General features: G+C 37.9%; 1 protein-coding gene across 4 annotated transcripts in view; it reads right to left on the minus strand.

The window, feature by feature from the left end:
* TADA2A (transcriptional adaptor 2A) overlaps positions 1 to 26,156 on the minus strand; it is a 44,927-nt gene that overhangs the window by 11,837 nt on the left and 6,934 nt on the right. The window contains exons 3-10 of one of the 4 annotated variants that reach the window (XM_014531399.1): positions 24,869 to 24,928; positions 18,137 to 18,228; positions 15,587 to 15,744; positions 14,255 to 14,343; positions 12,988 to 13,060; positions 2,097 to 2,123; positions 1,940 to 2,003; positions 457 to 500 (exon numbers count right to left, since the gene is read on the minus strand). In XM_014531399.1, coding sequence (XP_014386885.1) covers positions 457 to 500; positions 1,940 to 2,003; positions 2,097 to 2,123; positions 12,988 to 13,060; positions 14,255 to 14,343; positions 15,587 to 15,744; positions 18,137 to 18,228; positions 24,869 to 24,928 — 607 coding nt within the window. The remainder of the gene's footprint in view (positions 1 to 456; positions 501 to 1,939; positions 2,004 to 2,096; positions 2,124 to 12,987; positions 13,061 to 14,254; positions 14,344 to 15,586; positions 15,745 to 18,136; positions 18,229 to 24,868; positions 24,929 to 26,156) is intronic. The other 3 variants (XM_005858533.2, XM_005858534.2, XM_005858535.2) reach the window with 3 other exon arrangements.

Raw genomic sequence — 26,156 nt, forward strand, 5'->3', positions numbered from 1 at the left:
GTAATTACTATACTGATTTTTTACAAAGATTATCATGCAAATGTTGACTATATATTAATGGTTCTTAACTCTGACTATTCAACAGAATCGTTTCGAAGACTTTTATCTTTATTTATTTACTAGAGGCCCGATGCACGAAATTCGTGCAAGGGGCTCGGCCCTCGCAGTCCCAGCTTCGTCCGGAAGGTCGTTTGGCTGTCAGGTCTAATTAGCATATTATGCTTTTATTTTTATAGATTGCCTTGAAGACTTTTTAAAAATATAGATGCTTTATCTCTATCCCCAGAGATTCTGACTTAATTAGTCTGTGGTGATACCCTGGTATCAGAATTCTTTAAAGCTTCCTAAATGATGATAATATACCACTTGGATTAAGAACTACTACCATAAATGATTTAAAACTATTCAGTTAATGTTGGAAGAAATTTTAAAATAAAGAAAACAGCTAATACTTACACTGAAACTTCCTAAGGTTGATTAATCCATGATCTCTTATAATTCTAGAATGAAAACCACAATGTTTATTATAGTCAGTTTTGCATTTAATAATGTTTTCCACATGCAGCTTTTACCAGACATCCTAAATATTCTGAGGTGAAATATCGAGGTCCAAAGAAGTCACTCCCCACATAGTTCTGCAAATCAGTTAGTCACTAACACAATTGTAGGCTCTCAAGCATCATACATTTTTCCTCTCCTTGGGCTTAGCAGACTTCCAATAACTATTTGCTGGATGAATGAATGAACCAATGAGCACTAACAAATATTGAAAAATACATGTCTCTAACTTAAGATGAAACAGAAGGGAAGCTGTATTCATGTCATAAAAATTAACTTATTCAGCTTAGGGAATTTAAGGGAAATTTAGGGGAAATCTGTTAATATAAAAGGACACCATGATCACACATTCAACATTTACAACTGCACATTGACATAATGCTTTGAAACTATTTGAAATAAATATTATGCATGTTTAATGGAAGGGCATCATAAAACATAATATCCAACAGCAATCTCAACAACTGAGTTCTATAATACTGTCTAGCTCAAATTGGTTGTTTAAAGCAAAACAGAATTTAAGTAAACCATGCAGAGGATGTGTCTGGAGCCTTTGACTTATACCAGAGGTATTCATGACTAGCTAGGAAGCTTCTCACAAGAGCAGCAGAGTAAGCTTCTTCAGCACTTCTCAGAAGCTAACTCAAACCCCCAGAGAGTGAGCTTTACTTTACATCACATCTTGGTCCCTGAACAGTGTCTCCCAATTTAATCAATACAGCAGTTCCCAAGTTCTTTTATTGTTGTGATGCCACTATGTCTCTAGTCAGCAACACCACGTGTTAGTAACATGCCTACACACACACACACACACACACACACACACACACACACTCACAACCTCTACATACCCTTCTCTGAATGTTAAAAGAGTCTGTAAATCAACAAACCAACAGGAGCCTGGGATCCATAATTTCTCAGTCTGAATGTATGTTTTTTTGTTCTATTGCAAAGAGAAGGAATAACCAAGAGTGCCTGAAACTTGTTCAGAATTTCCTTTGAAATTCTTTTAGATAAAAGATTCTCATAAAAAATAATCCATTAGAATGAGAACATTATAAAAAGCATAACAACTTAATAACATCTTGAATTTATCTTATTCCTTTTTTCCTTAAAACAGTGCACCCACATTCTTCATTGGTCATTAATACTTCAAGAAAGGTTGAGGAGGAGGTAAAAAACACACACAACACCAACAAAACAACAACACAAAAAACCCCCGACAGGTATTATTATCCTCATTTGATAGATGGAAAAACTGAGACCCAAGGTCTTCCTCAAGGTAACAAGATAAGCCACAACTGGAACATTCTTATGGACTATATGTGTATGTGGTCAATAGTCCAAAGCTGAAAGAAGGTCCTTAGTTTTCTACACTTACTTTTTCCGCCTTTGTCTCTCCTTTAACCTGGAATGGTAGATATCTACTACAGCCATCTTCAGAGCTTTAAATAAAGAAACAAACAAATACATATAAATAAAGCCAAGACAAAAATAAAAATCTTTACACCTCATATTGCTAACTATTCCATACTCACTCAGTGGTCTAGGAGACCAATCATTAACTACAGAAAAAATATTAAGAGGAATGAATTAAGTTAGCGCTATGCTACATTAAACCATTCTTCTAATCTACAATGTATGAATTCTGAAGAAATGGTAAGACTTAATAACTTCAGTAGATACTAGAACTATTCTAATAACCTGTTATCTCCTTAAGCATTGTGTAAGTTGGAGTTTGGTGATTTTGTTTTAATTACTGAAGATATTTACGAAGAAAGGGGCCCTAGAGCACAAAATATGACCTTGTGTGTCCTCTGAAAAAACTAAAATACATTATTCAAATGTTAGGTAACATAATTTCTAATAACACACCAGCCTTCAGCCTTCACAATAAGGAATTTGTTTGTGTATGACAATTACTTCTTCCAGGATAGAAAGCTTCATTCCAAAATACAGCCTCTGTAATACTAATAAACAAAAAAAGCAATCCAATCTCATCCAAAAAATGTGAGATACAAGTTCCGGTTTAGCTCATGGGGGCAATGAGTCAGCACAGATTTATATGTTCTGCTAGGCTAGAGCAACTCTTAAACCTTGTTAGGATGTTAGATGTGCTCTAGCTGAACCTCCTCTCCCTACTCCATATCCAGCTACCTTTCCTAGTACTACTTACTCCCTGAGGGCACCTCCATGGAACTGTTTGAAACCCACACTTCTGCTGGAAATAGTTTTAGGGTAGGGGAAAAATGGAACCAATTAATGAAGAGAGCAGAATCATCATTTTTTCACTACATGAAAGCAAACAAAAGTTGATCAATGTATAATCCTGGCCGAAACCGGTTTGGCTCAGTGGATAGAGCGTCGGCTTGCGGACTGAAAGGTCCCAGGTTCGATTCCGGTCAAGGGCATGTACCTGGGTTGCGAGCACATCCCCAGTAGGAGATGTGCAGGAGGCAGCTGATCGATGTTTCTAACTCTCTATCTCTCTCCCTTCCTCTCTGTAAAAAATCAATAAAATATATATTTTTTAAAAAATGTATAATCCTGGTGCACTATCAACATGGCAGCCCTGGCGAGATAATAGAAATAAATTCTGGATACTTCATCCTGACTCATTACTGTCTACTTGCCCTAAGGATAGTCTCAGATTAGAAAGAAGAAATACCAAAATCTAACATGCTGGACTATGAACAGATGCATTACATATGTCTGTAACTTCAATCACTGGGAAATGACCAGAAATACTTTATGTAGGCCATTCTCCTTTGGATCTGAGATAAAAATAAGTTCTAGCTGGATGATCTGAAGAGGTGAGAGAATGCAATATTTTTTCAAGTTTAAGTATTAAAAAAAAGTGTTAACTACCATGAAAATTTTTTTGTTCTTTTCTAACAAGTTCAAAAATTTAAACATCATTGTTTCATTTTTTTCTCATAACTGCCAACAAACTAAAAAAATTCAATGATAACAAGTCCATGATTTAAGGCAATGGTTTTCAAACCTTTTTTAGGTAGCAGAACTCTTTCTACAAATGAATTCTTTCTTGATTTATAGGGTGGTTCCATATGCAAGCCCAAGTACCATAGAATGCCCCATGCCCTGCCACCATTTCTAGCAGTTGCTGTGCAATGATAGGCTCTAGAATGCTGTGCTGGTGGAGATGCACTTTACATGCCTGTGTGGGGAAAAGGAGGATAAGAAAAGGGAGGGGAGGATGTGTCTCTGACATGCAGTGTAACCTTATGCAAGTTTTAGAGTGGATTCTATTTCTTATGACAAATAGACTTAGGAAGTCAAATGTTCAACCAGAAAGAGGAGCAAATATAACAGTTAAGGAAATAGTTAAAATACACTATTTATCATGTTCCAGGCTCTTTATGTGCCTCATTTCATTTATCCACCCAATAAGATCCACACAATAATATGAGTTCAATAGGAAAGAAACTACTTCATGATGTAGTGGAAATCACTGCTAATTTTGACAAAATATTTTTTGTTATTTTTCTAAGACACTAACTTACCATGCTATTTCCTGAGATTTGTGTGGGGATGACTTAATTAAAACAGAAAAACTAAAGAGACTGTTACCAAAAAAAAAAAAAAAATCTGTAAATAAATACTGCTGATAATTAGTTCTATGGCTTGATCATTTCAATAGTTTAAACATGTACAACTAGCTTTGGGTAACAAAGGGAAGGAAAGAAACACATAGAGGAGATTCGTATTTGAAGCTCTCTCTTTCCTTGATAAAGCACACTCAAGTTGCAGCAACTGATTTTAAGTTCTTCACTGCACGAATAACTCAGAGAGGACCACAGCACAGCAGGCAGAATAGAAATAACAAGGCAAACACTGCAAGAATGAGAATCATCAGTTCACATTCCACTTATAGTGACTGGAGGTTCCAGTCAAGTGGGAACAAAGAACCAGAGATCATTAAAAACAAACAAATCAGCCCTAGCTGGTTTGGCTCAGTGAATAGAACATTGGCCTGGGGACTGAAGGGTCCTGGGTTCGATTCCAGTCAAGGGCTCGATCCCCAGTGGGGGGCGTGCAGGAGGCAGCCAATTAATGATTCTCTCTTATCATTGATATTTGTATCTCTCCTTCTCCCTTCCTCTCTGAATCCATAAAAATATATTAAAAACAAAAACAAACCAAAACCACCCGTCACCTATGCACTGATGTAAGGCCTCTGAAATCTCAGCCTTGTGGGAAGAATAGTCTCCCTGTGACTATACTGGGTACTGATAATAAAGTCTCCAAATGGCTGGCCTTAAAATATTTCAAGTAGTGGGCAGAAGTCAGAGGCAGCTCCTTCCCACTGCAATGTATTTCTAACATTGTTCAAAATAGCTAGCAACATGTTTCTGTTTTCCTGACAGAAGGCACTACTGTTTATTTGGCAAGAAAATCAAGTCAGAGGCCTTAACTGCAGGAAAGCCGATCAAAATCCCTATTACAACCACACAAGTTCAAACCTATGACTCAGGTATTCCCAAGAAGCAAATTTTTTTAAAAGTCATTCCAACCTCCCCCCACCTCCCTAGCTTTTGGCCCGAGAGGTACACAATCAGTTATGTGAAGGAAATAAGACTACATGACCTAAAGGTTAATGTCAGCAATTAGGAGGCCTGAGGCAAGTAAGTTAACTCCTTTGTACATTACCCTGAATGTAAAATGGGAGCGTATCTATTCTTATTTATCAGGAATGTGGTTAAGCCATAGGAGACAACAAATGTGAATATCATCCCACCTCTCAATATGAACCCAGCAACAAAAATTTAAGGTTTAAAGATAATTAGTACAGTATTAAGATCATAGACTTTGGAGATGGCTCTGTCACTTGCAGGTTATATTACCTCAGGCAAGTTACTTGGTATTTCCATTCCTCAATTTCCTCAGCTATAAAATCCTATCTAATAAAGGGGTAATATGCAAATTGACCATCACTCCAACACACAAGATGGCCACCCCCATGTGGACACAAGATGGCCAGCAAGGGAGGGCAGTTGGGGGCAACCAGGCCTGCAGGGGAGGGCAGTTAGGGGTGACCAGGCCAGCAGGGGAGGGCAGTTAGGGGCCATTGGGCCAGCAGGGTAGCAGTTAGGCATTGATCAGGCTGGCAGGGGAGTGTTTAGGGGGTGGTCAGGCTGACAGTCAGAAGCAGTTAGGGGCAATCAGGCAGGCAGGTGAGCAGTTGGGAGCCAGCAGTCCCGGATTGTGAGAGGGATGTCCAACTGCCCTCGAGGGATCCCAGATTGGAAAGGGTGCAGGCTGGGCTGAAGGACAACCTGCCCCCCATGCACGAATTTGGTGCACCTAGCCTCTAGTGGATATAATAATAATGCCCAATTCATAGTGTTTTGTGAGGATTAAATGAGTTCACATGTGTGAAGGACTTAAATGCTAATATGTATTAACTGTTATTAATAGCATTTATGTCTAAAATGTCCTAAGCATAAGATAGTCAAATCACTATGAAGGGGAAGGGCACTTGCAAAAGGTGAGTGTGTGTAGAGACCAGGGTGAATCTCTGATCTGCTAACTGTAAAAGGATCTAAAGGCTGACAATATTGGCCAAAAAAGGGCTGGGGGTGGGTGGAGAAGTGAGGGAAAATCCATGCCTGGCCAAAAAATTTGCTGAAATTATCTTTCCAAATAAAAGGAGAATAAACTCTTTTAATGTGCAACCCTGAGGTGTGTTGAACACACAGACACAACACATAGGAAGGAGCTTATAATGATAATGCCTCTTGCTTGCTTCAGTTATGAGACAGCAATGGTTAGAAGATGTTGCAACCAGGATTTCAGAACTTGTGAAACTCTGGGAAAGAGGAGTTCACAAATTTAAGAGATTTTCCCAAATGAAAGCAGGAAAAGGGAACTACACTGTGCGTCTGCACTGAAATTCCCAATAAAATATAAGGAGGTGTTATTTAGGGCTCCCAGAACTTCCTTGTTTTCCTCCTCAGACACTGCTTCACTTGTATATTCTTTGGGCCCATTCTAAAAGCCTTCTGGTATGATTGGAATGCAATTTTATTATCCCTCCATTGTGTCTCAGGCCTCTATAATGGACCATTCAGCTCCATTTTATTAGACAAATTCCATGAATCATAGCAAAAGTCTTTGGGTAAGGAAAGGGGCTTGGTAGCATCTGTTGATCTTCTAGATGCCCTGGGATGGAATATAAAAAACACACCCAGCCAAACAGTTTGCTTCCTTCTAGTAGTTATAAGTGAGGAAACAAAAGGAATGTTGTTAATGCTCAGTAATATTAGCAGTATAATGGAATGGTAATGATGTCACCTGAATTATGTACCATCTTTCATTGGAGACATTCACACTCTATGACTAATCAGTGTCACCCCCTTTTTTTTCGGCAGGGGACACAAAAAACAGTAAGCAAGATTCTAAGGACTTGCCCAAGATCATACAGTGACTCAGAAGCAAGCCCAAGGCTGAATCAGTGTTCTGATTTGCACAAAATATGTGTTCCTTTGTCTGTTCTAGGTGTGCTACTTCTCATTCCTTCCTGAGTCTCCTTGGGCTCCTAGTCCCCTTTCAATGAGTGCTCAGGGAGAAACTGCTCAGCTCAGGGGCAATATGTCCCCTTGGACGGAGGGTCATGCTGCCAGAGGAGCTAAGAACTCAGAGACATAAACAAAGCATCCCTTTATGGCACCAACAAGTCTTCCCTCTAGTACTATGAAACCTCTTTAAAACATTATCACCTTTTTGGAGATTAGGAGGTGGAGGCAGGTATAGGGGGGATAAATGGCGATGGGGAAAAAATAAAATAAAGAAAAAAAGTGTTACCTTTTAAAAAGCACCCATTTCAACATCCACTACTAGACAGGAAGGAAAGGGGATGCAGGGGTTATTATTTATGTTATGTTAAAGCCACTTACCAGTATGCTAACAATCAATAACTGATGCTTTGGTTCTAGTTGAAATGAACTAAAATCAAGTGACTAACAAGTTTTCCTAAAATATTAGTGTTTATTGCGTGTAATAATATATTTAAGATAGTTTTTCTTGAATAATTGGTGTTTACTGCATGTAAAATTATTATATGTAAAATCATTTTTCTTGAGATATTAATGTTTATTGCATGTATTATTACATTTAAGATAGTTTTCCTTAGAATATTAATGTTTATTGCATTAATATATTTAAAATCATTTTTCTTGAAATAAAGGAAAGTTTCCATTTGAAAAAAAAAGTGACTTAACAAGGTTGTAGAAATTGTAGAAAGATTCTCAGACCACAAGGCCATAATATTAGAAATAAACTACAATAAAAACAACCCAAAATACTCAAACACTTGGAAGCTGAATAGCATGTTATTAAATATTGATTGGGTTACCAATGAGATCAAAGAAGAAATTAAAAACATCCTGGAAACTAATGACAATGAAAACACAACAATCCAAAACCTATGGGACACAATGAAAGCAGTCCTGAGAGGGAAGTTTATAGCTCTACAGGCCTACCTCAAAAAACAAGAAAAAATGGTAGTAAATCATCTAAATCTACAGCTCAAAGAATTAGAAAGAGAGCAACAAGAAAACCCCAGAGTGAGCAGAAGGAAGGAGATAATAAAGATTAGAGCAGAAATAAATGACATAGAGACCAAAAAAACAATACAGAAAATCAATGAAACCAAGAGCTGGTTCTTTGAAAGGATAAACAAGATCGACAAACCTCTAGCCAGGCTCACCAAAAAGCAAAGAGAGAGGACCCAAATAAACCAAATCAGAAATGATAGAGGCGAAATAACAACAGACCCCACAGAAATACAAATGATTGTTAAAAAATACTATGAACAACTCTACTCCAACAAACTAGACAACCTGGAGGAAATGGACAAATTCCTAGAAAAATACAACATTCCAAAACTTAATCAGGAAGAATCTAAAAATCTCAACAGGCCAATAACTACGGAAGAAATTGAAGCAGTCATCAAAAAGCTTCCAGCAAACAAAAGCCCAGGACCAGACGGCTTCACAGGGGAGTTTTACCAAACATTCAAGGAAGAACTAAAACCTATCCTCCTCAGACTACTACAAAAAATCCAAGAGGAAGGAACACTTCCAAGCTCATTCTATGAAGCCAGCATCACCCTAATACCAAAACCAGGTAAAGACAACACAATGAAAGAGAATTACAGGCCAATATCCCTCATGAACATAGATGCCAAAATCCTCAACAAAATCTTAGCAAATCGGATCCAACAGTACATCAGAAGGATCATACACCATGACCAAGTAGGATTTATCCCAGGGATGCAAGGATGGTACAACATCCGTAAATCAATAAACGTAATACATCACATAAACAAATTGAAAGAAAAAAACCACATGGTCATATCAATTGATGCAGAAAAAGCATTCGACAAAATCCAACACCCATTTTTGATAAAAACTCTCAGCAAGGTGGGAATAGAAGGATCATACCTCAACATAATAAAAGCCATATATGACAAACCCACAGCCAACATCATACTCAATGGACAAAAACTAACACCATTTCCCCTAAAAACAGGAACAAGACAGGGATGCCCACTCTCACCACTCCTGTTCAACATAGTACTGGAAGTATTAGCCATTGCAATTAGACAAGAAGAAGAAATAAAAGGCATCCAAATTGGAAAAGAGGAAGTAAAACTGTCCTTATTTGCAGATGACATGATATTATACATACAAAACCCTAGAGACTCCATCAAAAAGCTACTAGACTTAATACATGAATTTGGCAATGTAGCAGGATACAAAATTAACCCCAAGAAATCTGAGGCATTTCTATACACCAACAGTGAACTTTCAGAAAGAGAGATTATAAAAACAATCCCATTTACCATCGCACCAAAAAAATTAAGCTACCTAGGAATAAACTTAACTAAAGAGGTAAAAGACCTCTACTCAGAAAACTACAGGACGTTGAAAAAAGAGATAGAGGAAGACATAAAGAGATGGAAGAACATACCATGTTCTTGGATTGGTAGAATCAACATCATTAAAATGTCCATACTACCCAAAGCAATCTATAAATTCAACGCACTTCCCATTAAAATACCAATGGCCTACTTCAAAGATCTAGAACGAACTCTCCAAAAATTCATCTGGAATAAAAAAAGACCCCGAATAGCTGCAGCGATCCTGAGAAAGAACAAAGTAGGTGGGATCTCAATGCCAGATATCAAGCTGTATTACAAAGCCACTGTTCTCAAAACTGCCTGGTACTGGCACAAGAACAGACATATAGATCAATGGAATAGAATAGAGAGCCCAGAAATCAGCCCCAACCAATACGCTCAATTAATATTTGACAAAGGAGGCAAGAACATACAATGGAGTCAAGACAGTCTCTTCAATAAATGGTGCTGGGAAAATTGGACAGATACATGCAAGAAAATGAAACTAGACCACCAACTTACACCATACACAAAAATAAACTCAAAATGGATAAAGGACTTAAATGTACGACAGGAAACCATAAAAATTCTAGAAGAATCCAAAGGCAACAAAATCTCAGACATATGCCAAAGCAATTTCTTCACTGATACAGCTCCTAGGGCAGTTGAAACTAAAGAGAAAATGAACAAATGGGACTACATCAAAATAAAAAGCTTCTGCACAGCAAAAGAAACCATCAACAAAACAACAAGAAAACCCACTGCGTGGGAAAACATATTTGCCAACGTCATATCTGATAAGGGCCTAATCTCCAAAATTTATAGGGAACTCATACAACTTAACAAAAAGAAGATAAACAATCCAATCAAAAAATGGGCAAAGGATCTAAATAGACACCTTTCAAAAGAGGACATTCAGAAAGCCAAGAGACATATGAAAACATGCTCAAAGTCACTAATCATCCGAGAGATGCAAATCAAAACAACAATGAGGTACCATCTCACACCTGTCAGAATGGCTATCATCAACAAATCAACAAACGACAAGTGCTGGAGAGGATGTGGAGAAAAAGGAACACTTGTGCACTGCTGGTGGGAATGCAGACTGGTGCAGCCACTATGGAAGACAGTATGGAGTTTCCTCAAAAAACTGGAAATGGAACTCCCATTTGACCCTGTGATCCCACTTCTAGGAATATATCCCAAGAAACCAGAAACACCAATCAGAAAGGATATGTGCACCCATATGTTCATAGCAGCACAATTCACCATAGCTAAGATCTGGAAACAGCCTAAGTGCCCATCAGTAGATGAATGGATTAGAAAACTGTGGTACATCTACACGATGGAATACTATGCTGCTGTAAAAAAGAAGGAACTCTTACAATTTGCAACGGCATGGATGGAGCTGGAGAGCATTATGCTAAGTGAAATAAGCCAGTCAATGAAGGAAAAATACCACATGATCTCACTCATTCATGGATAATAAAGACCATTACAAACTTTTGAACAATAATAGATACAGAGGCAGAGCTGCCTCAAACTGATTGTATGTAATACTCTTTGTAATAATTTAAGCAATAAAAAAAATTAAAAACAAACAACAACAACAACAAAAAAAGAAATTGTAGAAAGAGCACAAATAATTAAAGTATGTTTTAGGTTTGAAATGCTAACTGAAATAAAAACTGTTAATCAATCAATTGCTTCTTTCTAATTTTTTTCCTTTTGCTCCCACTTAACAGAAAGTAGCACAAGTACACCAGGACAAATTACAGATCTTGCTTCTACGAAGAATGAAGAGTGAAATTAAATCCCAACCATTACACTTTTCTTAATAATGTTGAGGCTTAAGAATGAAGACCTTGGATTAGGGCCTAGAGAAGTAATTCAGCAAGTCTCTTACATAGTTTAGCCATTATTGACATTAGAGATTCTAACTTTCAAAAGTTAAGTACTTTTGAACAGTATATAAAAGATATTTATTACGTTGCCTTTTTTTTTTTTTTTGTATTCTGGAAAAGAGAGCTACAAGCTAGAAAACAATACCATTTTAATTAAAGCTGGTGTATCTGAAGAGAAATACTGAATGGCAATCCACACACTACCTTCAAGGGAACAGTAACACAGGTGAGAAAAGACAATAACATGAGTTACCCGGGGTTGAAAAGAAGAGATTGACAGGATGACTGAACAAATACAATGATGAATCTAGTGAATGCCAAACTAGTTTGCTTTCAAGCTTTCCTCTTTTAGTTCAATCTGCGTCACTCTGACTTTCCTTAAAGTTGTGTGGGAGAAGAGAAATGAAATTTTGAAAAGAAAATGGCTCAAGAAATATGTAGAGATAAAATTTTTATGAGGACTTTCTTTGTTCTAGATCTGGTATAACAAACACCTAGGCAGCTCTTCTATGGAATCAAATTCCCCTTCTAATGACAGAGTAGCAGATAATGCCACATGAAAACTTGATTTATGTATAATTCAACAAGGATTCCACTTGCCTTCCCTGCCTGGAATATAGATTTAAGAGAAACAATGAAGATGCTGCTTGGAGAATATAGAATCCAAGGGAGCACTGTTCATATTGTATCACATTCAATTTCAATTCTGAACTAAAATGAAAGAGAAGACTAGGGATTATTTCAAATATGTAGTTCACTGAAAACAGAAAGAGGGGGGAAAGATTCAACAAAAGTCTAACCATCCAATTTTTTAAAAATGTTTTTATTGATTTTTAGAGAGAGAGAAAGGGAGAAGGAGAAACATTAATCTGCTGCCTACTGTGCATTTCCTACTGGGCATCAAGCCTGCAAACCTGGTAAGTGCCAGGGCTGGGGACTGAACCGGTGACCTTTCAGTGCATGGAATGATGCTCAACCAACTGAGCTATACCAGCCAGGGCTAACCATCCACTTTTAAGAGCTCTGTTGGTATTAACCATTTATATTATAACACAACAGTTGACATAAATCCCTAAAGGGCTAATCTTAGATGAGAATTCAGAAATGTTAAAAATTCAACAGTTCTAAGAAATGAGAAATTCCTAATCTTGGTCTAAAAAATCCTCAAAGAACTTCCATTCTTTTCCTCTGCAGTGGGAAATTTGGGTTAACAAATCATAGTGAACATCTAGTACCAGCAGCTGCTACTAAAGTCCCAAGGTCTTCTTCACACTGGCCCCCTTCCTTCTCAGGAGGCAGTGAGGGCCAGTTAATTACCTCAATGTAGCCCTACCTCAGTCAAAAGGAAGATCTACACGCCAAGGAATGGGACATTCCCAACTACCATTATATAATCAACGTTCTCACCATCAGCACAAATGATCTTTTTCATTGTGGTCAAAACCCAACAAAAAAAGTTAAGTTCAGCAACTTAATCACTAGGTTTTGAGTCCCGTTTAGGGCAGGGGACATGTTTTATTCATCCTTAGATTCCTAGACCCCAACACAGTACCATCACATAGTTTGCAATCAATAAAAACATTTGTTAAAACAAAATGTTACCATGTAAAATGTCCGAGTCATCTTCAACAAAATCGATGTCTCTCAAGTCCCACTCTGCATAATTGTCAAACTCCTGTTTGGGGGAAAAAAAAAATTCCCACCCCCAAACTTATCAGTTTTGAGTAATATGTTTACAGTAGCCATGCATTAGAAGCAAGTAGAAAATACACAGGCAAACACTCCTTTAAAAGTAGTGAATGGGGTACAAAGCCAGGATACTGCCTCAATAATGAGAAATCATGGGGGAAATCTAAGAGGCTTTCAGGCAGTACTGACAGCAAAAATGAGAACAGTTATGAGTTCATGAATAAAGCCAAAGCTATTGTTCTAAAAATTAAAAGTAGTCTGTTTATAAAAGGTAACCCCAGAAAATCTAACTCTGACTAGATCTTCCGGTATGAAAATTGTCTGCATTAATTCATCTACCTTTTTACTACCTTCTGAGGGCTCTATTTATGCAATAGTGCTTATGTAGCTCAGTGTACTCATATTCTATTCAATGAGTACAATCGGTAGGGATAGAGCCTATGGGGTAGCTCTACAATATCACTTGCCTTGAAAAAAATGCAGACCTGGGCATGGCTAGCAAAATTGTTTGTAGCTCACTAAAACTTTCAACTTACCTCTAAGAGCACTGTAATTGTGAATTAGATATAAATCAAGCAACTTACGACTACATTCACAGGGCTTTTAACTCTATAGCTGAACAAGGAACATGTAGTTTTTATATACATTTGTCATTCTTTATCTTATAAACACAGTACAGGGGTCAGCAAATCCAGCCCACTGCCTGTTTCTATATACAAAGTTTACTGGAGCACAGGCAGGCTCATTTGTTTACATATTATCCATGCTGCTTTTGCAACAATAGTGACAAAGTTCAGTTGTAAAATAGACTTTTTGGTCTACAAAACCTAAAATATTTACCATCTGGCCCTTAAATAGAAAAAATTTGTCAGCCCCTGATATAGTACAACCTTGAAACCCCTTAGGTATGGAATAAGAACCAGTCTATAGAAACCCCACACCTACTAAGAAAGTGGGAGCCCACACCAATGAAATTTAAGAAACAGGTTCTTGGCCTGAAGAACTTTCACTGTTCTACATGTGAAAATGTTTACAAATGAGAAAAAGCACTCAAATAGAAGAAAATGTCACTGCATAAGGGACTACAAATTACAGGGCTTTGAAAATCTTTTTTTAGTGCTATGAAACCTATGGCTAAGAGATAGAAGCCTCATCAGAAACAAAAATGAGTTTCTCCTACCTCAATGAAATCTGCTCGAGCTGGCATGTATCCTGCCATGTCCCGAGAAAGCAAAGAGTCAAAGGTAGGTCGGGGAGGGTCTTCTGCCGCTGGAAAATTTAGAGTTTTTCTTATTCACTTTAAATGACACATAAATAGTCATTTACACTCTAAAATATTTCTGTTTGGAGAAAGACAGCATCTGAGAGAATAAATAAAATTCAAAGCTTTTTATAAAGGGAAAAGTGAAAGAGATAAACTATTATGGAAACAGACTGATTTCTTAAAAAGGAAATTAAGACTTAAGGAAACCTTGAAGTAAAGATAGGAAAATTCACTCTGCTTTTTGCTTTTAACATGCGAAAAAACAAAGGATCTTTTCTTTAATATTATAGAACATAGGTTTTTACCCTGTTTCCTTCAGCATCCTTATGCTTTAGGACTAATCTCAATTTATAAATCTCATCCAACTGAGAGGCCAAAAAGACCCTATTGGGTTTGGAAGTTAACTGGAATTGAGTCCCAACTCTAACATCCACTAGTCCCCTCACATCCACATGACCTTGCACAAATTAACCTTTGTGAATCTATTTCCTTATGTGTAAAACAAAAGCACTTGCTCTGCCTAGGTCATTGGGTTTCTATGAGGAACAAAGGGTCTAATGGATTTAGGAACTGAGCACAACATTCCAAGTACTATCGAAATACGAGGTATCATCAGGCTTTGAGGCAGTCAGCTACAAAACTGTTTCTAAGAATATGAGGAAAGGGAGGGAGGAAGGGAAAACATTCATATTTCATTACTTGTGCTCTGGGAGTCATTGAGGAAAGGTGTCCATTTATAATTCATCACGGTTTTGGTTATGTTTTGTTAAAAGACCCATGGGTCCCTCAGCCACATGTGATTAAAAAAAAAAAAAAAAAAAGTGTGCTATTATTGCCACAACTAAGTGAACAAAAATAACAAATTGCTTCTTGGGCTTAACACTGGGATGATTAATAATTAATGATAATAAGTCAAATAGTGGACTTTCTTATTAACTAATATCTACAATCATAAACTCTCCAAAGGGATTATAAAAAGCCTGGTGTTCACAATAGCATGGAACTGCAAGTCTCAGGTGTAACTACATGTTGGATCCAGGCACCCTGACATCCAGTATAGAACTCTAGCCTCTGGGAGATGTTCCCTCCTGGCCCCATTATGGCCCTGACTCCCAATAATGGCCATGCCAACTCCTCCTGTATTTCGTAAACTCATTAGCTGTCCAAGTCAACAAACCATTATGTATTTGCTATGCAACAAGGCCCAGAGATGACCTAAGTATCTCTTTAGAAAAGGGAGGCACTTACAGAGAAATGGAATGGCAGTGTCAGCAGTTTTTGCCTCCTCTGCTTGCTTCAGGTTCAGCAGGGTAGATGCAAACAGAGGGTTGTTGATGAAATGCTTCATATAGTGCTTTTCACACTCCTCCTTGGTCTTGGTACACATCTGATTGGCTACATCCTGCCTAGAGGAATGTGAGGAAAAGAGAAGGAAGTAGTGCTTTCAACTATATGTAATGATAAAAGCAAGTTCGTTCTTCACAAATTTTAAGTCCTATCCACATAATGCCTGGGATTTGATACTTCCAAACTGGTGTCATGGAGCTATCAGCAGAACAATAAGACAAATACAAGGCTAATATTGGTATAATCTGCTATTCCAAATCCTGCTATTCCAAGATATAGAAACAGTATCTGAAAAGCCCTTTCCTTTCCACCAAAAGAAGTGAAAAATCACTACAAAGCTTGTAATTACCCTGTGAGCTAGGCCCCATGGAGAGGATTGCTATAAATAAAAACAAGCCACTTTGGAACAATAAAAACGTACGTACATAAGTATCTATATATATAAAAGCCTAAGCAACTGGCTATGAGGTGCACTGACCCCCAGGGGGCAGACGCTCAATGCAGGAGCTGCCGAGTGACAGCAACTTTGCAGCGTGCCCTCTTGCACTCCGGGACCCCTCAGGGGATGTCCAACTGCCGGTTTTGGCCCAATCCCCACAGGCCAGGCCAAGGGACCCCACCAGTGCACAAATCTGTGCACCAGGCCTCTAGTAGTTTTATATTTGCATAATGTTTTATAGTTTACAAAACATTTTGCATGAACAAAATTTCTTTACTAGAGCTCTTACAATAGGCCAAGCATAAGCTAGAAACATTCATAACATAATTTAAGTCAATCCTACCATTAACTGTGTGGTGTGAGTACTTAATATCTCAATTTCACAGATGAAAAAAATGAGGCCCAAAGACATTAAGAGAAACTTGCTCAAGAACACAAAGCACATAAGTGACAAAGCCAGAATTTGTTCTCAAGACTCCTGAATCCTAGCCCAGAATGAAGAGGTGGAGGTGAACTCTCTCCATGTCCCCTCTCAATCCCTCTCTTCCACAGTGCTTCACTTGTTCTTCTCCTAAGGCATTACTATGCTCTGCTTTGTGTACTTCAACAAAATGTGTGTGTGTGTATCTATATGTGTGTATACATATATATTCCCATTCTAGATTATAAGCTTCTTGAGGGCAGGGTGTTATAATTCTTAACTCTAGCACCCTACCACCAAGCTTAGTACCTTATAGTAGATAGAAAAACTATAGTATTTTTGTGATCTTTGCTAAGAGGGAAGGGGGACAGTGAGGATTAGCCCATTTTAGAGCATTAGAATGGCAAGCGAAAAAATGAAAAACCAAAAAGGCCAAAGATGACTACCAAGTGTCTCATAAGTGATCACATTTTCTTATCTTTTTTGGTATTCCCTATAATACACAATATTTTTTTTTGGTGTTTTTTTTTTAATACACAATATTTTATAATAAATGCTGAATGAATAAAAAAAGCAAAATGTGAACTGAACTCATCAAGTCTCCTTCAGAGACTTCAACATAAGGGAGGCAGCATAGTATATTCTATTAATATCAGGAAAGATTATATATACTAGGAAGTCAGGACAGGGTGGATCTACTTAAGAGTCCTTCACTAACAAGCTATGTGATCATGAGAAATCATTTCAGGTCCCTAAGCTTGAGATTCTTCATGAACAAAATATGTTTAATAGCCAAGACCGGTTTGGCTCAGTGGATAGAGTGTCAGCCTGCGGACTGAAAGGTCCCAGGTTCAATTCCGGTCAAGGGCATGTACCTTGGTTGCGGGCACATTCCCAGTGGGAGGTGTGCAGGAGGCAGCTGGTCGATGTTTCTCTCTCATCGATGTTTCTGACTCTCTATCTCTCTCCCTTCCTCTCTGTAAAAAATCAATAAAAAATATATTTTTTAAAAAATGTTTAATAAACTCTCTGTTGTCTAATTCATAAAATGTTATCATCAGTGTCAAAGTACTCCCAAAGAACAAAAATGAAAGCAGTGGGATTAAGTGTTACTACCTAAGGCAACAGCAATACCTGCTGTTCAATTCTGCCAAACTTGGACTAAGGCAGATATTGAAAGCTAAAAATAGGAAATGCAAATAGAAGTCTGTCAAACTTGAATCTTAGGTAAGCTGTGGCCATCTACCAAAAGTCTGACACAGTTAAATGACGAGGGCATCCATAGCCAAGAATTCACAAAATCAGAAAGGAGCAATGACTAATGAGTCTAAATTTCCCCACTACTCAGAAAGAATAACCAGCCTTCTCTGTGTTGATCCATTCAAAACGGTCTTTTAGATCTGCCCAGTCACAGGCCATGAAACATCCCATGTCTCCCCGTGAGGCATTTCAGAGGACAAGTCATGGGTCAATAGAAAAGCAACATATGATCCGCAAAGTTCTTTTTCTGAGGCTTCTCCCTTTACCCTTCACATGCACCTTTTTCTCGGAGCTCACTAGGGCAGGACAAGCCCTAACACCAAGCTCTTACCAATTTCCAAAGCCACAGTCCATCACAGCTTCTAAAAGGGCCATTTCTTCTTGAGCAGTCCAGCTGGGGTCAAGAACAGGAAAATCTGAGGTCTAAAAAAAGAAAAGATTTTGCCTAAGAATAGATATAGAAATGGAACCTAGTAACCTTAACTGTAATACTAATTTATGCCCTTTTCAATACCTGTTCTATTTTACTAACTATTCTCATGGTGGTCTACCACCTTACTCCTATTTCCACCATCAAGGTTCTCCAAAAATATTATCACCCATAAATTCTATGTAATTCATAACAGAAATATAAGCATTTTTAAACTTAGCACAAAGATAGAGATAAATATAGTATGCTTCCATTTAGGTAAGAAAAGGGGAAATACACGTGTGTGTAATTTATAATGGAAGAATAAACGATACATTTAAAAGAAAAGTTTACCTATGGGGAAAGGAGGGAGAAAACAGTGGAGAGGACAGGAATAGAAGCTAGACTCTCTGAATATTCCTTGTTTTGCAGATTTGACTTTGAAAGATAAATATTGTATGTAATTATTAAATTTCAAAATCATAAGAATTATAAAAACAAAATATAACAAACCTATGAATTTATTTTAAGGCATAATCACACAGAAGGAAATTATCTCAATTGACTTTAAAATACAATTATTTGTACATCTGTAGAATATACCTTAAAAGTTAAAAGAAACTGCCTGGCTGGTGTTCCTCAGTGGTTGAGCATCGACCCATGAACCAGGAGGGCAGTTTAATCCCGGGTTGTGGGCTTGACCCCTAGTAGGGGGTGTGCAGGAGGCAAGCAATCAGTGTGTCTCTCTCACCGATGTTTCTCTCTATTCCTCTCCCTTCCACTCTCTAAAAATCAATTTTTAAAAAAAGTAAAAGAAACTGCCAAAATAACTCTTATACTGTTTTCAATAGCGTTGGTATATTCTAAGATTACTGGATGTGGATGTGTTATGGGGTAAAGCAGATAAATAATGGCATTATTGGGCAGTGGGATTTTTGGCTTGGGGGAAAAAGATATAGACGTAAGATCTTCGAGGTTATGTAAAACCTTGTAGTCTTATATTGGAATTGAAAGTTCTAGTATAAACTCATAATGTATTTTTGTCTTAGAATAATTTCCTAACACTGTTCACTGAAAAGGTCTAGAAACAATGATCAACCCAGTAACAATGAATGCTTCTGTTTCCTAGTATGCAGTCTCTAAATTCTATTTACCACTAAACAGTATTTAGTGGTACTTGAAGAAAAAGCTGATTCCAGCTTTGGGTCAGGAACTGTTCAAGATGAGACTGGAACATTTTGTCATACTGGAAAGCAAAAAAGCTCTCAAAGACTCAAAGACTCGTAAGTGTCATGTCAAAAGGATTCAGAGACTAACTTGTAGAGGCTCCTACTAACAAAAAATGGAACATTTTGAGCACTAATAGGGATAAAACTGTAAAGGATTGGAACACATAAAGTATTATAAATATCTAAAGGTGCCAGGAAACCAACTTATATTTTAAACCCAGTTAAAAAAAAAAGGGGGGGGGGGAGAACAAGTACTTATCCTGCCTTTCCTGTACAAACTTTACCTACATGATACCTAAAGGTGGTCACACAGATAATGATACAAACTATCTTTTTATAGAATTTAACCCAACTTAAAAGGAGTAACAGAACTAAAAGATAACTACTTTGCAATCCCCAATACATTAACAGATCTAGACAATGACCATAAATGAATCTGATATAGCCATTAGATCTAACTACCAATTTACAGGAACAGAAGACAGAGGAACACATTAGTCAGCAAAATCCAGCCTGTATTAACATCTATTAATACAAACAACCCAGTTTTTAAAAAATAAAAACTGTAAGAAATGAGAGAAAGAGTGAGGGAAGGTTGGGAAGGAGAAAAACCCACAGAATAGAAAATATATGAGGCAACCAATTGGAATGAATGGGCCTTATTTGTATCCCAATTAGTACAAATTGTAAATGTTGAAAAAAATTTTTTATGATGCCACTACAAATTCATGATACCCAAGGAATAGCTAAAGTACAGAAACTATCAAAAGCTAACAAGCATAAGGAGCAATCAGAATTCTCAGACATTGTTAGTAGAGATGTAAAAGGACACAACCACTTAGGAAACTTTATGATAGTTTCTTAAAAGTTAATCATTTATGCCCTAGCCGGTTTGGCTCAGTGGATAGAGTGTCAGCCTGCGGACCAAAAGGTCCCAGGTTTAATTCCGGGCAAGGGCACATACCTAGGCTGCAGGCTCCTCCCCAGCCCTGGTCGGGGCTCGTGCAGGAGGCAACCAATCAATGTGCTTCTCTCACATCGATATTTCTCTCTGTCTTTCCTTCTCTCTAAAAATCAATGGAAAATATCCTTGGATGAGGATTAAAATAATGAATAAGTTAATCATTATTTTATAACCCAGCAATTCCATTCCTAAGTATTTACCTAAGAAAAATGAAAATACATATCCACAGAAAGCCTTAAACAAGAATAAGAATGTTCATAACGGTTTTTATTCTTAATAGCCAACAACTAGGCAAAGCCCAGGTGTCTATCAACAGAATGGATAAACAAACTGTGTTATATTCTTACCATGGAATATTACTCAGTATCAAAAAGGAATGAACTACTATATACAACATGAATAGATCTCAAAAACATGCTGAGTGAAAGAAACCAGAAACAGAAATACCTACAGTATAAATCTATTTAGATGTAGTTGTAGAATATGCAAAACTGATCTATGATAATAAAAATCAGAACGGTGACTATTTCAGAGGTGGAGAACAGAGCAGAGATTTTTTAAAAAGCTTTTATGAAATGATTGGGGAAATGTGAAAAGTGACTTGCATTACTTTTAAATTTTACATAGACCTAATAAAGCATTTATAGCTAAAATGGTATAATGTCTGGGAGGTTTACTTCTAAGTAATCTGAAGGGTTGGGGTTTTAGATGAAATAAAATAGGCCACGAGTTGATCATTTTAACAGTTAGGTAGTTGGTTACAATGGTGGCTCTCAATGAACTTCTCCTGGAATTCACATCCTTGTGTGGTCCCTTCTTATTTAATACAAGTTGGACCTGTGACTTGCTTAAGAAGGCCTAGCAGTTTCTACTTTTGCGCTCTTGGGATTCCTGAGGCACCACATAAGAAATTTAGCCTCCTTGCTAAAAGGAGGAAAGACCATGTGGAAAGGTCACATGGAGAGGGAGAGGCCCTTAAGACTACTATAGAACCCAGGCCTCAGGCAGTGAAGATATTCCAGCTAACTCCCAACCAATGCAAACCATCCTCCTGAGGTGCTAGAATATGTGAAAAAAAGCCCCTTGGACTTCCAGCCCCAGCACATCATGTGGAACTGAGAGTTACCCTTGCCATGCCCAATCTGAATTCCTGACCACAAAACTGTGGGAGATAATATGGTTGTTATTTTAAGCCACAAAGTTTTGCGGTAGCTGTTAGGTAGCAATAGATAGCCGAAATACCATTCTCTCTATTTTAGTATACGTTTAAAATTTTCTATAGTAAGTCTTTAAAAAAGTGACACAAGAAGTCTTCGGATTACACAGGCATTTAGAACTGGTTATATCTTTTGTTAATGACAAAAATACTGTAGTGATTTGTGAAATTATACTAATAATCAGCAATACACATTTATCTGAACACATACTATAAATATGCTTAGCACAAGAGGTACTAAGAGACCAAAAAGTAAAATTTCAGGGTCTATGTCTATATTAAATTCATATAATCACTCAATCTGGCAAGTGTCATACATACATGTAAATATGACAGCTCATATTTGAAGAGCCAATATTATTTCTAAAAAATGTATTTTAGAATATTAGCTTTCACCAACTTTATTTTTAGATAAACAAGAAAGATTTTCTACACCTAAAATAAATAAATGGACATAGTACAGTTTTTCTTAAAGTTTTATCAATGTTGTTTATTCCCTGGACCCAATCTGAACCCTATTGAACCAGATTCTCTAACAGCGAGGCTTACAAATTTACATTTTTAAGAAGCTACCCAGGTGATCCTTCTCCATTAAAATTTAAGAATCACTGTTATAGGTATAAAGGGTCTGATAGAAAGTGGTGCCTTGACTTGTTCAAGGTTCTAAGAAGTATAGGACAAAAATAGGCATAGAATTCAGAAACCTTAACACACCACCCACCAAAGCATGAGTAACTTCCAAAATTACAGCACTGTGAGGTGACAAAAGTACTGAAAACCACTTAAAGTTTTCTGAGGCTTCCTATGCCAAAAAATGTTTTTTTAATCACATTTTTAGTGGCTTCATGTGTAGAAAGCCAAAATTTGGTCATTATTCCTACTGAAGGAAAGATGTGGAATAGATAGGACTGGAAGAAAAAGAGGGACTATTAGTAACCCCCAAAAGCTCCCCAAAGTGTTTGTATGAGTGTTGAATATGTGAGAAAAGGATGTAATCAGAAGAAATAAGTGGACTTGGAGTGAAACTTAGTACTTTCAGCATTATGCAAAAGGCACTGTGCCCAGAACAGCTAGAGAGCTCTTGGTCAGCTTTCTTACAGTGGATAACCATCAACCTACTCAACATATACTTAATTATTAAGGAATTATTTTCACAACTCAAATGAATAAATGTATATTCTGGCTCTAGATATTTTTGTGGGAATTTGGGAAAAATAAATCAGCTTTCTGAAGATTTGATAACCTTGATGAAATGCACTCAAAGTGAATGCTACTCCGACCACACTTCATTCATTTTGCAATTAACAAACAGGAAAAAAAATGTATTGATATGAGAAGATATTCCACATCATATGTTATCAGAGAAATACCAATTAAAACAATTACCACTATACACCTATTCGAATGACCATTAATCCAGAATAGACAACACTAAATGCTGGTGAGAATGTGGAGTAACAGGAACTCTCATTCATTGCTGCTGGGAATGCAAAATGATACAGCCACCATAAAAAGATCAGGGATTGCCAGGAGTAAAGGGGAGGGAGGGATGTATAGGCAGAGCACAGAGGATTTTTAGGGGCATGAAACTATTTGGTATGATACTATAATGGAGGACACATGACATTACAAACTCTCAGACTGTACAACACCAAGAGTGAATGCTAATGTAAACATGGATTTTGGGTGATAATGAAGTACCAATGTAGTTCATCAATTATAACAAATGTTCCACTCTGGCCGAAACCGGTTTGGCTCAGTGGATAGAGCGTCGGCCTGCGGACTGAAAGGTCCCAGGTTCGATTCCGGTCTAGGGCATGTACCTGGGTTGCGGGCACATCTCCAGTGGGAGATGTGCAGGAGGCAGCTGGTCGATGTTTCTCTCTCATTGATGTTTCTAGCTCTCTATCTCTCTCCCTTCCTCTCTGTGAAAAATCAATAAAATATATTAAAAAAAAAAAAATGTTCCACTCTGGTGGGGCTATTGAAAATAGGGCAGTCTTAAGTGTTTGTGGGGGGCAGATAATATTACTACAGTGCTGTGGTAGGCATAATTTTAAAAATGACTCCTTCTACCCCCAGGATTCCTGATTATTCAAACACTAGCTACATATTCATGTGAATGAACTCTGCTGATGGGACTAAGGTACTAATCTACTGACCTTAGAATAGGAAGAGTATCCTGCACTATCCAAATGGGCCCACTGTACTCACATGGGTCCTTAAAAGTAGAAGAGGGAGGCATTATTACTGTCAAATAAATGCCCTAGCCAGCACTGTTTCCTCTAAGAAAAACTACATGGTGAACTACAAGTTATGCTCTGATAACTGACAAAACTATCTTGACAAAGGTATACATACCCGCCAAGCACATAAGCAGACAAGATATTACTTTGGCTTATTAAAGTGCCCATTCCTTTGGCGAGAGCATGGAAATATACTCCCAACATCTGTCTCTCATTCCTTCTTTAAGAGGTGGTAATACAATTAATCAAATTCCAGCCAATTCTTACTCTGGCCTATAAGCCAGTCTGTCTCTTCAAAATGGTTTTATGTATTATATCATTCACTCTATGTTCATTTAAAACTTAATTTCAAAAAGGTAACTAACTTTCCCCATGGAAGGGGTACAGAGTACCAGACATAAACATTACAACTATCCTCATGAACCACATAAAAATACCATTAGCTAAAACATCAACAATACATCTATTATATGTTTTATCAACGAACCTAAAAAGCAGTGTAGCCCAGCCAGTGTGGTTGAGTGGTTGAGTGTCAACCCATGAACCAGGAAGTCATGGTTTGATTCCCAATCAGGGCACATGCCTGGATTTCCCAGGGGCGGGGGGGGGCGCGGAGGGTGAGGTGGGTGCAGGAGGCAGCTGATAGATATTTTTCTCTCATCGTTGTTTCTCTCTCTCTATCCCTCTTCCTTTCTCTCTCCAAAATCACTAAAAATATATTTAAAAGCAGCGTAACTCTTATGTCAGTAATCTCAAAAAGTGCTTCCTTTAAATTCTTTCTAAATTTGAAACAAAAATCTGAGTATTTAAAATAATTTTTGGACTTAATAATGCCTCAGTAGATCCATAAAACTGACAAATTTACTGGGTAATGATTACCTAATTTAGAAGAGGAGGAAAAAAAAGAAAAAGAAAGTCTTGGAGGTGAAGGAAAAAAAAGAATAATTCGCATGTAAGACTTGAAAAATAAACAGAAATTCCCTGCAACTTCATCATTACCATTATTTCGTAAGTATGATCACTTTGATGCTTCTTGTACTCAAATCCTCGAGTGAAACACTGCAAAAAAGAGAAAAATTAAGTTACCAAAAAGCTACTTTTTGAGATGCTTTTTTAAAGGTTAGAAGACAGTACCCTGGCCAGTGTGGCTCAGTCAGTTGGGCATCGTCCCATGCACCCAGAGGTTGGCGGTTTGATTCCCAGTCAGGGCACATGTCCATGTGGGCTCAATCCCTGGTGAGGTGCATGGGAGGCAGCTGATGGATGTTTCAATCTCACATCAATGTTTCTCTCTCTCCCTCTCCCATCCTCTTTCTCTAAAATCAATAAAAAATAAAAAAGGATAGAAGATACTGTGGGGGTATTCTATTCTTTTTTTTAAATATATTTTATTGATTTTTTTACAGAGAGGAAGGGAGAGAGACAGAGAGTCAGAAACATCGATGAGAGAGAAACACCGATCAGCTGCCTCCTGCACATCTCCCACTGGGGATGTGCCCGCAACCCAGGTACATGCCCTTGACCGGAATCGAACCTGGGACCTTTCAGTCCGCAGACCGATGCTCTATCCACTGAGCCAAACCGGTTTCGGCAAGGGTATTCTACTCTTGTGATAAGTTTTTTAAGACTTCATTTAATCTTGTCTGCATCCACAACAGGATGGCTATATTCATGATCACAGCTTTTCTGTGGCCTTCATAGGAATAAACAACAATCTGAAAAAAAAGACATTTTCCTAGGACAACAACTCCCTTGAAAACAGCATAAGTTCTGGAATCAGACTGCCTATATTTTGCATTCTGGCTCCATGTTTACCTATTTCAGCAATTCTAAGGCATATTTTAAAACTGTAAAATGAGGATTCATCTTATAATACAAAGTATATTACAACTTCCATCAGCCATTTTTACATTTCTGAAATTGTAATCAACTAGAGGCCTGGTGAACAAAATTCATGCACGAGGCGGGGGGATCCCCTCAGCCAAGCCTGCACCCTCTCCAATCCGGGACCCCTCAGGAGATGTCCGACTGTCGGTTTAAAACTGGCAGTCGGAGATCCTTCTCACAATCCTGGACTGCTGGCTCCTAATCACTCACCTGCCTGCCTGCTTGGTTGCCCCTAACTGCCCCCCATGCCGGCCTGATCGCCCTCCACTGCCTCTGCGTGCCGGCCTGACTGCCCCTAACTGCCCACCCCCACCAGTCTGGTCACCCCTAACTGCCCCCCGCTGCTGGCCAGGTCGCCCCCCACTGAGCCCTCCCTGCCAGCCTGGTTGCTCCTAACTGC

The sequence above is a fragment of the Myotis brandtii genome, unplaced genomic scaffold (genome assembly GCF_000412655.1).
Source record: "Myotis brandtii unplaced genomic scaffold, ASM41265v1 scaffold120, whole genome shotgun sequence".
Taxonomy (NCBI): Eukaryota; Metazoa; Chordata; class Mammalia; order Chiroptera; family Vespertilionidae; genus Myotis; species Myotis brandtii.